This window comes from Lutjanus erythropterus, chromosome 13 (genome assembly GCF_056507025.1).
Source record: "Lutjanus erythropterus isolate fLutEry1 chromosome 13, fLutEry1.hap2, whole genome shotgun sequence".
Lineage (NCBI taxonomy): Eukaryota > Metazoa > Chordata > Actinopteri > Lutjaniformes > Lutjanidae > Lutjanus > Lutjanus erythropterus.
In genome coordinates, this window is record NC_139329.1 from 26,405,606 (window position 1) to 26,421,192 (window position 15,587).

Here is a 15,587-nt window from a genome sequence, read left to right on the forward strand (position 1 = left end):
TTCAAAGCCCAGCACACTCCCTGGAGACTTGATACAAAGTAATTAATACATGTTAATTGCTTCACATAGTGCCTTTAAAGAAATATGTCTTTGACATGATTTGAAGCCAATAAATAGAATCAGAAAACTACATTTTTTTTTTTTTTCTTACAATTTTTACAATACCTTTGGACCTCAGAACTAGTGACAATATAAACTACAGGTGCACCATATAAACAATATTCAAATAGCACAGCTTGTAAATAATACATTTCTGTTATCATTGTGCACATGATAGAAACACTGCAGTTGTAAGTCACTAATTTAGTGACCTGCCTTCCCTTTTGTTTACATGTGGGTCAGTGCCTTGCAAAGACATCCAGGTTTGAATACCCAGAAAACAAAGCAGCAAACTGCTCTACAGACAGCTACAACTGGGTTTCACTGGCATAGCTATAGCCAGCTAGTATTAAGTTGGTGAATTATATGGCCCAAGGGTAACATTTATACATGGAGTGAAGAACTTGGCCCGGAATGGCTGCAAGAGCTCAGAATTAACAACAAAATCTGGCTCCAGGCTGCAGCTCTGCAGCAAACAAATGTCTCTGTCTTTATTTCTTGTGTATATCAGTGAGACAAACGAGCAAACCTGGAACATGGGGTAGGTGAGGAAGGTCTCCAGAGTCCTCTCCTCACAGTCGGGCTTGGCCTCGTACTGCTTCAGCAGCTTGTCAAAGTCTCGGTTCTGTTTGCAGTGAGCCAGGATCTGCAGACTGTACTGGTGGTTCCTCACAAACTCCTGGTAGATATTCAGCATGGGCAGCAGGATGTCGAACAGATCGGCTACAGAGAGATCAATACCAGTGTATCAATACTGTAACAATGGCATAAGCAATACAGAGGGCTTCATCTGTGGAGTTTTGATGACAATGATCAAATTATGAAAAAAGTCATACAAAGGTGATGTTACTTACCCAGCACTAACGTTGGCCAGCTCGCTATTCTGGCTTTCAGACCCTGGTAAAATATCTGATGCAGAAACATGATAGTTTCACTGAAAAAAGAAGTACATGGAAAAAAAAATATTAGTGAGTTTTTAGCTTCTCGAACAAATAAAGACTGTGTGTTAGTAATTCTGCCAGCATCTATACTGCAGTTGTGGTAAATGAAAGCCCTGACATCAGACAGTGTGTATGAGACCATTAGTGCTCAGGTTTTGAACATGAACGTGCTTGGATGAGTGTGTGGGTGGTTTTTTGAATAGGCCAATGAGAGCGCATGGAGATTACTGTCGTCGTTGTTCCATCTGTGTGTCCAGTAAACGTTTTCCTGAAGGGACACCAAACTCAGTCTGGAACCTTGAACATCCTAGTATCTCTACATGATACAACAGACAGCATACAACTTGCAGAACTAACATATATATTTTTTTTTATTTTTAATATTTCCCTCTATGATTTTTTTTGAGTTAATGTCACTAAGTAAGACAGTGCTTATTCAGTCCAATAAGAATTAATCACCTCGAGCATATAGACTTTACATTATAATGACACCACAGATTTTTAAATTGGTTTTCTCAGCTCTAGGAAAGTTTTACAAATTTGAATCCTCCATGGCTCAAAATTAATTATAGAAAGAGTCATAATTGACCTTGTTAGCAAGTTCTATTATACATCTATGTTGTTGTTGTTGTTGTTGTTGTTGTTGTTGTTTTTACACATACTTCATCTTTTCAGCCGTTTGCTGCTACATTGTTCTGTTTCTTGGCCCATTACAGCTACTAACAGGCAATTAGTGGAACAGCATGTGTGTACGAGATATAAGCTAATCGAGTGGTCTGTGGGAACGTGAGGATCCCACCTGTTGAGGAATATGCTGCTGACATCATCGTGGGTGATGGGGGGTTTCTTGGAGCTGGCTGCCATGCGGAGCGGCCTCAGGAAGTTGTTCACCAGGATGTGGAGCTGCTGGACGTACTCGGCCTCAGAGTCCAGCATGCTAAACACCACCTGGTTCCTCTTCCTCATGCTCTCTGCGTGCGGTGAGCGGATGTAATCCTGGATGATTGTCTTCCACTTCCTCCTGCAGATCCAGCCTCGCAGGAAGCTCTGGACCTGTAAATTTAAAGGTTGCACTAAGTTTCTCAGCAACTTAATGTGAGATACTAAAAATGTAGCTATAGTTTTGGATCATATGCTTTACTTTTTTGATTTTCTTGATTTCTGAGTCGTCATCGGATGGGGCGGCTGCAGGGCTGGCGTGAATCTTCTCATTGTCTTTGAGCAGCCCAGCGATCTGCCACAAGACAGAGCAATCATTCCCACTTACACACTTCACACCTCACTTACTGTACCAGCATGTAAACAAAGTGACTGAGTCAACGGGACAGGACCTGTCAGCACTGTCAACACTGAGACACTAGCCTGACTAAACTATCTGTGCTCACTTGGCTGGTATCTCTGCATCAATATTTATTTACATTGGTCATTTAAATGCAATATGTGCCAAACTGTCCGGAAAAAAAACAGACTGGAGCTGCCTTGAACTGTTTGAAGCCAAGTGTCTCCATTTACTTTGTAGACGGTGAGAGAGTTAATTGTCATTGCATTTCATAGAGGAGATGCAATATAAAGCTGTGTTCATGCATATTCAGCACATAATTTGATTTCAAGCATCACATTTGCACATTAAAGTAAAATGACTATTTGATCTGAAGAATACAGCCGGGAACGCAGCCCTATTGGAGGCATTGTTTCTGAGAGGAGATGCAAAGTGGTTGGCCTGAACATGCTTCCATTTCTGTCTGTTCATGGTACTTTATACACATATGAGACAAACATAACAATAATCAACATAATCCATCATTTTTCCACTGGTTCAGCTGTTATTTGTTGTGCTGGTTGGCAGGATGAGGCAAGGATGGGACGCTGACAAATTCTGGAAAGGAATGAGTGTGCGATGCAAGAAGAAGAAGGAGTGGTGATACAGTGTTATTGTGCCAGTTCAGGAAGTCTATTTACAGCAGGTCTGACTGATATTGTGTGCGGCTGCCACACATTTGTCTGTAGATGGAAAATCCTGTAATCCTTGGCTATTGTGATTCAGTCTGAGAGGACAAAATCCTGGATATTTTAGCAGGGCTTGCTTTAGTGTAGAGGACACCGATACATTAAAACGTCTGCCACCAGATCATCAAGTTCAGCCACAGTAGCCTAAACAGGTCAGGATAAAATGCTGGGATATTATCTGTATCCGTTTATAAAAAATGTATATTTGGATGTATGACCTGGAAGTTTTCTGTGTTAAGGGGATAGTTTGGATTATTTGATGTGGGGTTGTATGAGGTAGCTGCTGGTCGGCACACCCCCAGTTAGAAGAGGCAGAGAGGGGCACCAGCAAGCTAAGCAATGTACTACTATGGACAGGATCAGTGACAAAAGGTATTTTAGCCATTAAAAAAAAAATCACCACTTCACTTTGCTTTCAGAGAGCCTTTTTTGAGGGTAACTAATGTTAATTAAGCTAAAATAGCACTCTCTTCAAACCAACCAAACTCCATAGGCGAAATTAGTAGTTTTATCTCATAGAACAAAAAGAGTTGTTGGTCCACCGTTGCCTTGATCGTTTAGATTTTACTTTCAGAAAAATCTGAAAAGCTTTTCTTGGCCGATCAGTGTGGACTTTTGCAACAGTCCCTTCCTGATTTTTCCCATTGACTGTCGGGTCGCTCAAAGGTGCCAGGCTACGGTATTGGATGATGAGGTAACAGTAACGCCAGTTGAACATCAGCCAAGTTTCATCCTGAACTGAACAATATGGATAAATGTTCCCTTGTGAAAAAATGACGAAAGACTGAAATGAAATGACTGTGATAATTAGTCATGTGATCTGTGCTTATTTATCACACCTGTGAGTTATTTTGCTGAACAAACGAAACGTGTTGTTCATTCTTAATCAAGTCACTGTAAAGTCAGCTTAGTGTGTGGTGTTTTATTCAAATTCTTCACTGGCTCCTGCAAATGACCAGCACCCGATCGCTAATACTGCATGAGCAAAGGAAGCTCTGTTTACCGTTTAAAATATCTGTCTGTATGGTTTTAGCCTATTTGGTTGTATTTTGCATCTTCACCATGGAAAGTCATGCCTGTTTGGCTGCTAGCTTTTCCTGATCATACTGTACAGGCAAAAAAGTCTGAATCTGCTCATCATGAACCTGTTTTTCTATGATTTCTAAACAGATTTATGGACATTTATCTGCAATGGGACATCAGAGATCCCGATACCACTGTAAAGAGTGAATTCAGCAGATTGTAACAAAGTGTGTTCAGATCTGACAAAGGACTCAAAGGAGAAAAATTTTTTACGTTTGTTGCATTTTGTGAGGGACAGGAAGTGTGAATATTACTGCGAAATTCTGATGCTGTTCGTTTATGTTTAGAGCGCATTATCTGTTCATATCCGAATAATGCATTCATATTTGTTTACATCCCTTCTCCTCAGTGTAAAGGCATCGCAGTGAATATTACCTCTGACTTAAGCCTTTCAATCTCTATTTCCCCGTCTTCTATCTGTTGTCGAAGTTGCTTAGCAACTGTTTTCTCCGTCTCCACAATCTGAAGCAGATGAAGATACTTCTGCATGAGAGTCTCATGCTCGTTGGCCAAGTTTCTGTAACTGTAATACATGCAAACACACACACACACACACACACACACACACACACACGCACAAAAATCAAACACATACATGGTTTTGTACTGTAGCTTGTGTAATGAATTTCAGTGTATGTAGTTTCATCTCACATCAAAGCCATCAGGTTTTTCTTGTGAACAAAGCATTTTTCTGTCATTCCTCATATTTTAACCCTACTTATGAAACCATGACAACATCCCCTACAGACTGAGCAGTCAAAGATTACTTACCCTCCACTGACTAATTCAACTTCTAATTGCCATGTCTGCACGTTTCACTGACGTGTGCCTTTACCTGGCGTGTGATATCGCTGCCACCCATTCATCGCAGTCCTTTACATCTTCTGTGCGTAACTCGAGTGCCTTTTGGTTTTCATGGGTGAAGCTGACAGTGAAATAGTACTGAAACAAACAGGAGGGGGGGAAGAGGAGGGACAACAGGACTATCATTAACTTGACATGTTATATGTCGTATACAGAGAGGAGCATTCATTATTGCATAGCTCCTAGATAAATCTATTATATAGTGGCTTAACTGAGGCTTCTCCACTGCTTTTGTCTTTGTGTTTGTTCCACTGCCTCGCTGCTGCAGACATCAAGCGGGTGATTTAAAACCACACAGGGCCTGGGGAAGCCACATCTTCCTCGCCCACCAGTGCAATTGATGGAGCACAGTGAGGGAAGCCTCCCCCAGCTCGGTTCCTGTGCCGCGATACCTGTTTCCTAGCAACTGAAACTCAACTGAAATTATTATTATTATTATTATTATTATTATTATTATTATTATTATTATTATTATTATTATTATTATTATTATTAAAGTCAATTTGGTGAGCTGTACTTAGACAAAAACTAGAGATAATATTTCTTTATTAGACAGTATTAGAGCCTTTATTAGACCCTTATGAGACTTTCTTTCTTTGGTTCTTCCTATATTCTTAACTTGATAATGGATATGTCTCTCAGGCCTCGATTAGTCAGGAAATTTAAAAATTAAGCAATTTACTGGTAAAACAAAACAAAACAAAACAGTTTTGTTTTATTTCAAATGGATGAGATGGTCTGCACAGCTTTTTATCTGTTTATAAAAGCAACTGGCTTCAGCTTATTCTGATTAAACTGAAATATTTATTTGACACAAGGAGGTCAAGTAGTGAAACAGCTTTAAACCTCAACCACTGCTTGATGCCTTTAAGGTTTGTTGGTTTGCAGATAGTTATTATTTGTATGTGTTAAATAAAGTGAAGTACATTTTGATGCATCTAGAATAATGAATGCTTCATCATAATTCATTGTTGGTGGTGAGTCAAGTGTGATGCATTTTCATGCATTTAAAAGAATCTATGCTGCATCATACGTCATTATTATGTAAGACACCAAAGTAAAATTGGTCTGATTTAGGAAAGGAACTTTAAGGCACTGGTTCTGGGTGGTTCGACCACCCAGAATAATTCAGATGGTGTTTGCAATCCCTGCAAAAAAATCCACGATGCAGAAAGTCAGGGTGATATTTCTGAAGCTTGGTGGGAGCTCAAGGCTCTGCTATAAACGCTGGCAGCTTGTGTTTCTCAGTTGACGCTGCTGTCGAACTTTCAGGTGACCCACAGATCAGAACTCATGTGCACACACACTTTGACTCTCACAAACACACTCAAATAAATCTATTCTAAGGCAAATTATATCACTGGTACAGACAATGTATTATAAAAAAAATAAACATCCCCAAGTCTAAAATACAGCCCTCATTTTTCATCGTGCTCGCTGCACTGAGACGTTCGTTAGTTTACTGTTTTATTTTACAAAATGAAAATTTGTGTGTTCGTTCAGAGCGTGGTTTGTATTTGTAATTGTTCTGTTTGGGCTTATTTATAGTTTTAACTAGTAAGCTGGCTGTTACATACATACATTTCACCTATGCTACTTGTCACAGAGTTTTATTTTGACCTCCACAACCATCTGGCGGCCACTCGAAATCACCTTGTGACCCCCTTTGGGTTCCCACCCCCCAGGTTGAGAACCATCGCAATGGTCGTATAAAACCTATGTGATATATTCAAAGAAAAAGACAACATACAATTTGTAAAGCAGCATTCTCACTCTGAGATGAAAGCAATGAGTTGAGGTGTTTCAATAAACGTTCAAGAGCTATTACTGTACCCTAATGATCTCATATCAAGGAAATAATAACACATCACCTGCCTTTATGAATACAATTTTCACTTAACTTCAGTTGCAATAAAGTTGCCTTCTTAGGGTTTCATTTTTTTCACTTTTTCATTTATTCTTGTTTTGTTTCCCCCTTATTTAAAGTTTCCTTTTCAACAAATGCCTCCACTAGACAAACAATGTCAAATGAGGCACCATTTCTGGACTATTGATTAACTAGTGATGAATAAATTTTTAACCAGTTAAAGTCTCAATGGCAAGCCATTGATTAACTATATAATTTTTATGATAGCTACATATAGTATACTTTTCATACTTTTTATCAAAGATTTCAGAAAGTGAGCCATAATAAAACGACCCCACAACTCACCATAAGTGAAATGTCATCTTTCCATGTTGAGGGAGACCAGACTCTAATCTTTGGCCTGCAGATGTTCAACAGGCGCCTATCAACCTGCAGCTGATCATTATTCATGGCTGACTGTTCTTCCATCTTCACATTCATTAGGTATTCATCCTACCGTCAAAGAAAATCTATTTCTGGCATGAGAGGCATGCATGTTGTTGTAGTTTTCCCTCATGATCTCTCTCTGAGAGTGCAGTGAGTGTCTGGAGTGAGGCGATGTTAAGCACACTGTCTGCTTCCTGCTTTATGTTTATGGCTGAGTCATGCACCTGTAAAAATCATTACTGATTTCGACAGAGATATGAGATTGATAGCACGTTGATCAAATCAGTCACACTTTGGTACACGAATAAGACGCAACAAGCTGTACTTTGTATTAAATTAGACAAAAATATAGAAATAATATGTTCTTTATTAGACATTAAACAAACAAACAACTATCCTAATTATACAGCATACACCTAATGGTACACTAATATGATGAAACAAGTAATACTTTGTGTCAAATTAGACTAAACTAGAGATAAAATGTTTTTATTAGACAGTATTAAACCCTTTATTAGACCCTTACTAAACTTTATTAGAGGACAATTTGGGGCCACATTATAACAGAACTGTACTGTATACTAAAGTTTACAAACTATAAAGATAAAAATGAAAATAAGACCCTTTAGTTTACAGTTTACAGTTCTGTTGTAATCTGTCCTTCATTATTATATCTAATGGGGGAAATAATACACTTTGTTGTTATTTGTTCCTAATTACCTTCTAATTGGGTCTAAAACAAAAGAACATATTATTTCTATTTTTTGTTTAATTTCATACAAAGCACAGCTTGTTGCATCTCAGTAGTGTACTGTAACATAATATGTGAAATCTATAAAGTCTATCACAAAGATACATGAGTATTATTTGCTCTTGAATCTATGAAACATGCTCTTTTCTTATGTGGGGTATGGGTGTAAATTGTTTGATTAATAGTTTTTTTCTACATTAATAAAATAAATCTTTTTTGCCTTGTATAATTGTTACTAGCTGATAAACAGCCCTGTTTCATTGCAGCACTACTGTAAAAGGACTTTCTTGAATCATATAATGAGATCTATACTGTAATATATTCCCTGGAGAACGAAGTAATCACTCTACTTTCATTTTAATGAGGAGCTTTAGTTTGGATGTTAGCCTTTCACAAACCAATATCATTAAAGAGTGCAGAATAATCATATTCTATTAGCCAGCAGGTCTTTTGATTGATTCACAGTGCAGCTTTTTGTGCTTCCATAGCTTCTTGTTTTATTGGTTGAAGTGCTGCTGTTTCCCAGTGTGAGTGAGCTGTGTTTTCTATAAATGGACTCTGACCCCTCCAAGGTACTGCAAGGAACAAATTTAGCCTCGCATTAATAGGAGAGATGCGACACACACTACTTCTCTCCTCACTGTTACCCCGCCTCTTCCAACTGCATCATTCTTTAGGATGCAAATAAGGGTTGCCATAGAAACCTCGGGCTCAAACGCATTATCATTTTCACACTAACTGCATTTGAGGATAAATATAATGTGGGGATTATGGTGGATTGCTGAAACGTTGCCACAAGAAAACGTAAATCCAGGTGGGGATAGGAGATAGAGGTGATATTTTCTCGCTCTTATTCGTCCTGGTTAAGGATGTTTGTTTACATTGAGGGGTAACTCTTCAGCAGCCCGTCATATCTGTCACGTTCATTATTTGTGCACCTCTCAATGCTTTCACTATCTGCAAACAGGAAAACAAAGAGAATGAAATACCTTCTCTCATGAATTCAGTCCAAGATGGCAGAGATCAGGCTTTTCTCAGCATGTTCACATTAATGCATTCAAAACAAAGCACAATGCAGAGGAAACAGCACAAAAAAAAAAAGGAATCCAAATTCTTTCAGGGAGGTTTTTTGGGTGCCTTTAAAGCAACTGTGCAAACAAAACATTAGCCAGTGTGTTGCATTCTGCTTCGTCAGCACAAAGGCAGCTGTTCACAGGAAGAGCCTGGACTCACTTTGGATTGCAGCCCTACCTACAGAGTCAGGCACCGAGCCTGGAGAGAGGAGAGCAGAGCAGAGCAGAGGAGAGCTGAAGCATTATGTTCCTCCTCGACTGTTTATTCACAATAACAATGTTTACAGACCTGTTTGCGCGCCTCACTGTCATGTTTTGGAAGGATTTATGATAAAAAGAGAGGTCTTATATGATGAATTGAACATGATTTAAACGTACAACTCCTTCTACATGTAATTTTTCAAACTAAGGCTGCAAATAATGTTTATTTTCAATTGTTTGGTCAGAAAATTGTGAAAAATGTTGATCACTTTTCCAAAGCCCAATGTGATGTCCTCAAATGTTTTGTATTGTTTACAATACAAAGATAGTCAGTTGTCATAGATGACTAAAGACACCACAAACAAAGCTTTTTTCTAAAAAAAAAAAAAAAAAAAAAAAAAGAACGACTCAAATTGATCAATTGATTACCCAAAAAGTTGCCAGTTAAGTTAATAGTTGACAACTAATTAATCGACTAATCATTACAGCTCTAAATCTCGCCATTTCTCACTGTCATGTTTTGGAGATTTTTTTATGATGAGGTGAATATGATTTAAATGTACAAATCCTTCTAACTAGGGTTATAACTAACAATTATTTTCACCCTCAATTAATCTGTTGATTATTTTCTCGATTAATTGATTATGTTAGTCAGTGTTTCCCAAAGCCCAACATTGTTTTGTCCACAACCCAAATATATTCAGTTCACTTTCATAGAGGAGTAATTAACCAGACAATATTCACATTGGAGAAGCTGAAATCAGAGTTTGGATATTTTTCTCGCCAAAAACCTTCTCAAATGATCAAGATTACCAAAATAGTTGGTAGTCTTTCTAACAAGGGCTTCAGCTAACAATTATCTATTGATCATGTTTTCAATAATTTGATTAGTTGTTTGGTCCATAAAATGTCTTCATCACTTTTCCCCCCAAAGCCTAAGATGACGTCCTCAAATGTCTTTTGTCCACAAGCCAAAGTCAAAGTCAAATTCAGTTTACTGTCACAGAGAACTAAAGAAACAAGAAAAATATTTGCATTTGAGAAGCTGAAATCAGCAAATTTGGATTTTCTTTTTGAAAAAATAACTCAAAACAATTATTTGACTACCAAAATACCTGGCAATTGATTTAATAGTCAACAACTAATTGATTAATCATTGCAGCTCTATTTCTAACACTGTTGCAGGCTGTGATAGAATCTTTATTAAAGTTTGGACTTGTAAGAAGTGATAAAATAATAACTATCTATAATGCAAATTAAATCTACTTAGTATATTAGACTGGATCATTTCATCCAAGTCATCTAAATCAGAGCTGACTGATCACTGGCACCCTGCTGTTTCTTCTTGAGCTTCAGCTGCAGTTTCATCATTTCACCACAAGATGGAAACCTCGAGGCAACAACTTTTTTTTTTGCATGTTTTATTGGAAGGAGCATTAGGTATATCACTCTCCGCCCTAAAACGTCAAAAAAGATGATGACTGAAAGTCAAAAGCAAAATATTTGACCAACCAGGATGCAAATGCATCACCCTGATAAGAAAAGTAACACATGTACGTGTCATGCACCAATGAAAACTCTCCCTCCAATGAGAAAAATAACATAAAAGGGGTTTGCTGCAACAACCTAAAGCAAAAACACTGCATAGCCCATTGCCAGGGCTGCTGCTGTAATATCATTAGGTGTTAATATTGTTACCTCATCATTAATGCCATGCATGGATTACATAACGAGCAATACAGCAATCTGGAACCTCGTGCTATTCTGCTGCGCTGGATTTGAGGTCATCATGTAAGAAGAATAAATGCATAAGAAAAGAAAAGAAAGCGCTTTGTGATGCGCTAAAATAAAAGATTTCACATTCAGTGTTGCAGCTCGTCAATATTTTAACATGAAGCTTGAAAAACAATAAAGCAGTGAGTGTGTGTGTGTTTCTGTCTGTGTGTGTGTGTGTGCGCGCGCGCGCTCCCTCTCCATACCTGCTTTTCCAAACACTCCTTGGCTGACTGTGAAGGTTTGGGTGAAGGCGCCCTGTCGCATATGCATCCCTCCAACAGGTATAATCCCGAGGGTCGCGAGCTGGACTCGTTCTCAAAATAAAAGAGCATATTCTGTAACAAAGCGAACCACTTTGTGTGCCATTTCGTGTTGTCAGAGCTCTTTTTGCTCAAGCACCCTCGTCTTGTGCCATCCTTTTTCGCCAAAAGCCCCAGGTAGGTGACATGACCATCATTAAGTCGTATTCCCTTCTGCATTTTGATGAGGACAGACTTCAGCTTGCAGCACAAGGTGGATCAGTCGGTCGTTACATCCTTTTGAAGTCGCTCCAGAGAAGAAGAAATCAAGAAAAGACAAGACTTTGTGAATGCGGACCACTCGGCAGCAGCAGCAGCAGCAGCAGGCTTGTCCACTCTGTCCGACGCATTCACCGTGTTGGCATTTAAGTAAAAAGAGAGGAACAAAACGAGCCGCACAAGTCCAGCATCCTCAAATCTTTTGTCATACTCCGAGCACTTTGAAGGTCCACATGATCCGATCGAGTGAAAGAAGAAAAGAAGGAAAAAGAGGGCGAAAAAAAACAGTCAAGATTAGAGGGGAAGGAAGGGGTTCGGGGTTTGTCCTTTTCTCACATGAAATCTCCAGAAACCAGTAGGCTTGGTGCTGAGCTCGGCACTGCTGGGTGAAGTCACATGACGCATGCTTGGGAAAGCAGATTTCAGGACCTTGGACAGGGACGTTTCAACAAGATGCCGCATAAGTTGAGTTCGCTCTCGAGCCCACAGCATCAAGTGTTGTGGAGAGAAGAGGAAAATGGAAGATGAAAAACGTTCAGTGGAGAAATCAGCCATTAAACAGGCGGCTGGATAAATGTGTTTTCACATTATTTTCTTTGGCCAATTTCTGTCCTCTTTTTTTTTTTTACTGATTGTCATTTAAAGTTTCCTCAGTGTTAGGTGATTTATTATATTATATTATATCATTTATTATTTAAAGAGAAAAAAAACAATGATAAAAATGTGCAGGAGAAGCAAAAAACAAAAAACAAAAACAAACAAACAAACAAAAAAACAGGACTTGTCAGGTGGCTCTCCTAATGTGAGAAGTTCAAAAGAAGAATGATTTTTTTTTTTTTTTTTTTTTTTTTTTGAAGAGGCTACGTACAAAACTAGATGCGGCTATATGATCCAGAGAGGAGTCATTTTTGGTGCAGTTCTGGAGTAAGAATTTTAATGATTAATGATTAAACATTAACCGATCGATCACTGTTAAGAATTTAACATATTAAAACATACATTAATTGATAATAATCAACAGTATAGAAATGGCAGTAACTGTGCCTCATTTAACCTTGTTTTGTCTGACAAAGCCATTTGCTGAATAAGGAAACTTCAACTTAAAATGTGAAAAAAACAAACAAACATGTTTTGGATCTTATTGTTTATTAATAACTCATACATAAAACAATGGTGGGTTCTAGAAGGACACCTTAAAACAAATCTGCAGAGACTATTAGAAACATTCAGAGGGCGAAGAAATGGCATGTGGTGTTCAAAGAGCCAAAAAACACATTTGAAAAACTTCAGCAATATCTTCAAAAATCATGACCTGGTTGCTCAAGATAATCCACAGACCTCATTGTGAGAAGGTTTACGCAGAAACAATTTTCTCTCTAGTAAATAGAAAGTAGTTCTGGTAGATTCTACCCCAGAAATAAAGTCTTAAGACGGCTGATATCTTCAAAACTTGGCAAGCGATTTGTTGTAAACTCACAAAAACACTGGCTTGGTCCTTTAACATGTGGCCTGACTGTTTAAATTCAGTTGTTGTTGTTGCTGCTGCTGCATTTTAAAGAGCGCAGTCAATGACAGGAAGCAGATGATAGAAGATAAACGGCTGTCCCATATTGGCTGGTGTCTAACAGTGGCATGTAGACTCTGGAGTACAACACTGCTCAGATATTGATAACATTCATTTTACTGTCAGATATATGTATTATGCTGAAAGAGTTAAATTGCAAGTTAAATGTAAAACTTTAGAGTCAGAAAAATGATACAGTACCAAAAACACCAAAATTAGAAGCTGACTGATAATGGATTTTTGGGGCTGATGCTGTTACCAATCAATACATCAGCAGATATTCTTTATTTATCCAAAATGACATCAGGATACTGAAATAGTAAACTTTTGCTGACAAACAAAACACAAATAGAACAACTTGAATAAAGAAAAGGGATCAAATATACATAAAATGCTGCCCATAAAACAAAACATTAAGAACAATCTGGATTATGTTTTGTAAAAAAAAATAAATAAAAAAGTACAACCTATTAGCCAATACACCATATATATAGACCGATATAGCTGTGCTAAGCTAATATCTGGCTGTTAATATCGGCCAATTGATATATCTGTCTGCCTTTAACTAAAATAAATTATAAAAAACTCACCTTTATGATCACTTGCACAATGCAGGTTTGTCATGAGAACACTTCAAAAATGTCTTCTCTATAGAAGTTTTATTCACAATCTGGGAAACTGAGGTAAAACCACAATTTTCGATGTCTCCAATGTCCTCAGTGTTGCATCTGAACATAATATAACCTGGTTACCTGTTTAGTTTGTCTTTGATGTGTTTCTGTTTCTTAATATTTCCACTGTTCATCCATCTCAAGTAGAAGAGTTACTCACAAACCCACACAGTCTGAAGCATCATTGACTTTTTACATTCTTTCTTTATTATTTTTTTTTATTTTCAGATGAAGAAATTCCTCATTTCGTCCTTCTCCTTTGTCTTCCCTTAATAAATTGTTAACCTTGGCTCTGAGCGCTGTATTTAGCTTTTCAGTACAGAGTGGGACAGCAGTCAAAAGGTCAATTAGTTAAAAACGGTGAGTGCAAAAAGCAAAACAAAACAAAGCCTGAATTTGCAGCATGAGCTTGTTTGAACTGCACCACGATGTCATGTGGGGACTGACGGACTCATGTGTTTCAGTGGTTACAGATCTGCACTATAAAACATGCTCGAGCACACAGCCAATATGCTTCTTTGAGCACCCAATTTGTTTAAAAGGCACAGGCTCTAATCTGCTGCTGTCAGTCCCCCGGCTACTTCTCAGAGAGAAGATTTATTTATTACTCCATCTCCATTGTTATCTGTGCTCTCTCTGATCTATTCTGCTATAAATCCCTGCAGGCTCTGCAGCGTCTTCCTCTACGAGGCCCCCTTTTTTTTTTTCTTCAATTAGTCACTCAGTAGTTAGATATTAACCACATATTTAAAATAAAATAATGCAGGTGATCAGTGAGAACCTGAGATGTAGAGAGATGAACATCTGTTAAACTGTTGAAACATTAGACGTGCTGAGTTATAAATGCTGCCACGTTTTGAATAGATTTGCATAGACACACATGGGAGAGACTGATAACACTGAGAGTATCTGAGGTCTGCACGATATGAGGCAAGGTACAACACAACAGGGCTTTTGTACTTAATGTGGGGAATTCTCGGGCCATCCGGCTCTATGGATCACTGAGTCCTGGAAGAACAGTGAATTTAAAATGATGTGCCCAAAAGTACTAGATAATTCAATTAGTGTGTGTGTGTGTGTGTGTGTGCGTGTGTGTGTGTGTGTGTGTGTGTGTGTGTGTGTGTGTGTGTGTGTGTGTGTGTGTGTGTGCGCGTGCGTGTTTGATCTGAATCAGCTGCCCCTCAGTGTGTCTTGCTGTATAAAACCTCTCACGGTGGATGGAGGGTGTGTTGATTTATGAGTGTCAGTAATGACTGATAAGACTGCATTTCCCTTTACATGAACAGAGAGCTGACATTTGTGCCGTTCACTTCTTCAGCATCAACATTTTTTTTTCCAATAGATGACTGATCATTGTGTTGAAGAGGGTGTATTAAAGGCCCAGGTCAAAGGTCAATATGACAGAAATTTAAAATAATATTCCTAAGTATATGTCCTTTAGTCTATAACCACCTGAAGGATGAGGAAAAGTGTGTAAGAACTTTAGGGTCATGTATTTTGTTTATTCTGGAGCATGATTAATAATCTGTTGTTGCTTTTTTCAATAACTGACTAATCATTTAGCCTATAAAATACCACACAGTTGAGAAAAAAGGTCATCAAATGTTGTAGGTTTCATGTGTTGTCCAACCAAGATACTCAGTTTATAACAATATAAAACAGATTAAAGCAGCAAATCCCCGCATTTGAGAAGCAGGAAACTTCAAGTACTTGTTATATTTTGCTTGACTGACTTAAATGGTTCAG

The 15,587-nt window shown here is 38.1% G+C and overlaps 1 protein-coding gene across 1 annotated transcript in view; it reads right to left on the bottom strand.

Moving 5' to 3' along the window:
• The window catches only part of LOC146316725 (ras-specific guanine nucleotide-releasing factor 1), a 29,669-nt gene extending 17,480 nt beyond the window's left edge, over positions 1-12,189 (bottom strand). The window contains exons 1-7 of the mRNA XM_084734610.1: positions 11,292-12,189; positions 4,966-5,072; positions 4,506-4,653; positions 2,182-2,274; positions 1,840-2,093; positions 954-1,033; positions 629-822 (exon numbers count right to left, since the gene is read on the bottom strand). Coding sequence (XP_084590736.1) covers positions 629-822; positions 954-1,033; positions 1,840-2,093; positions 2,182-2,274; positions 4,506-4,653; positions 4,966-5,072; positions 11,292-11,567 — 1,152 coding nt within the window. The 5' untranslated portion in view covers positions 11,568-12,189. The remainder of the gene's footprint in view (positions 1-628; positions 823-953; positions 1,034-1,839; positions 2,094-2,181; positions 2,275-4,505; positions 4,654-4,965; positions 5,073-11,291) is intronic.
• Between the last annotated feature and the right edge of the window lie 3,398 nt (positions 12,190-15,587).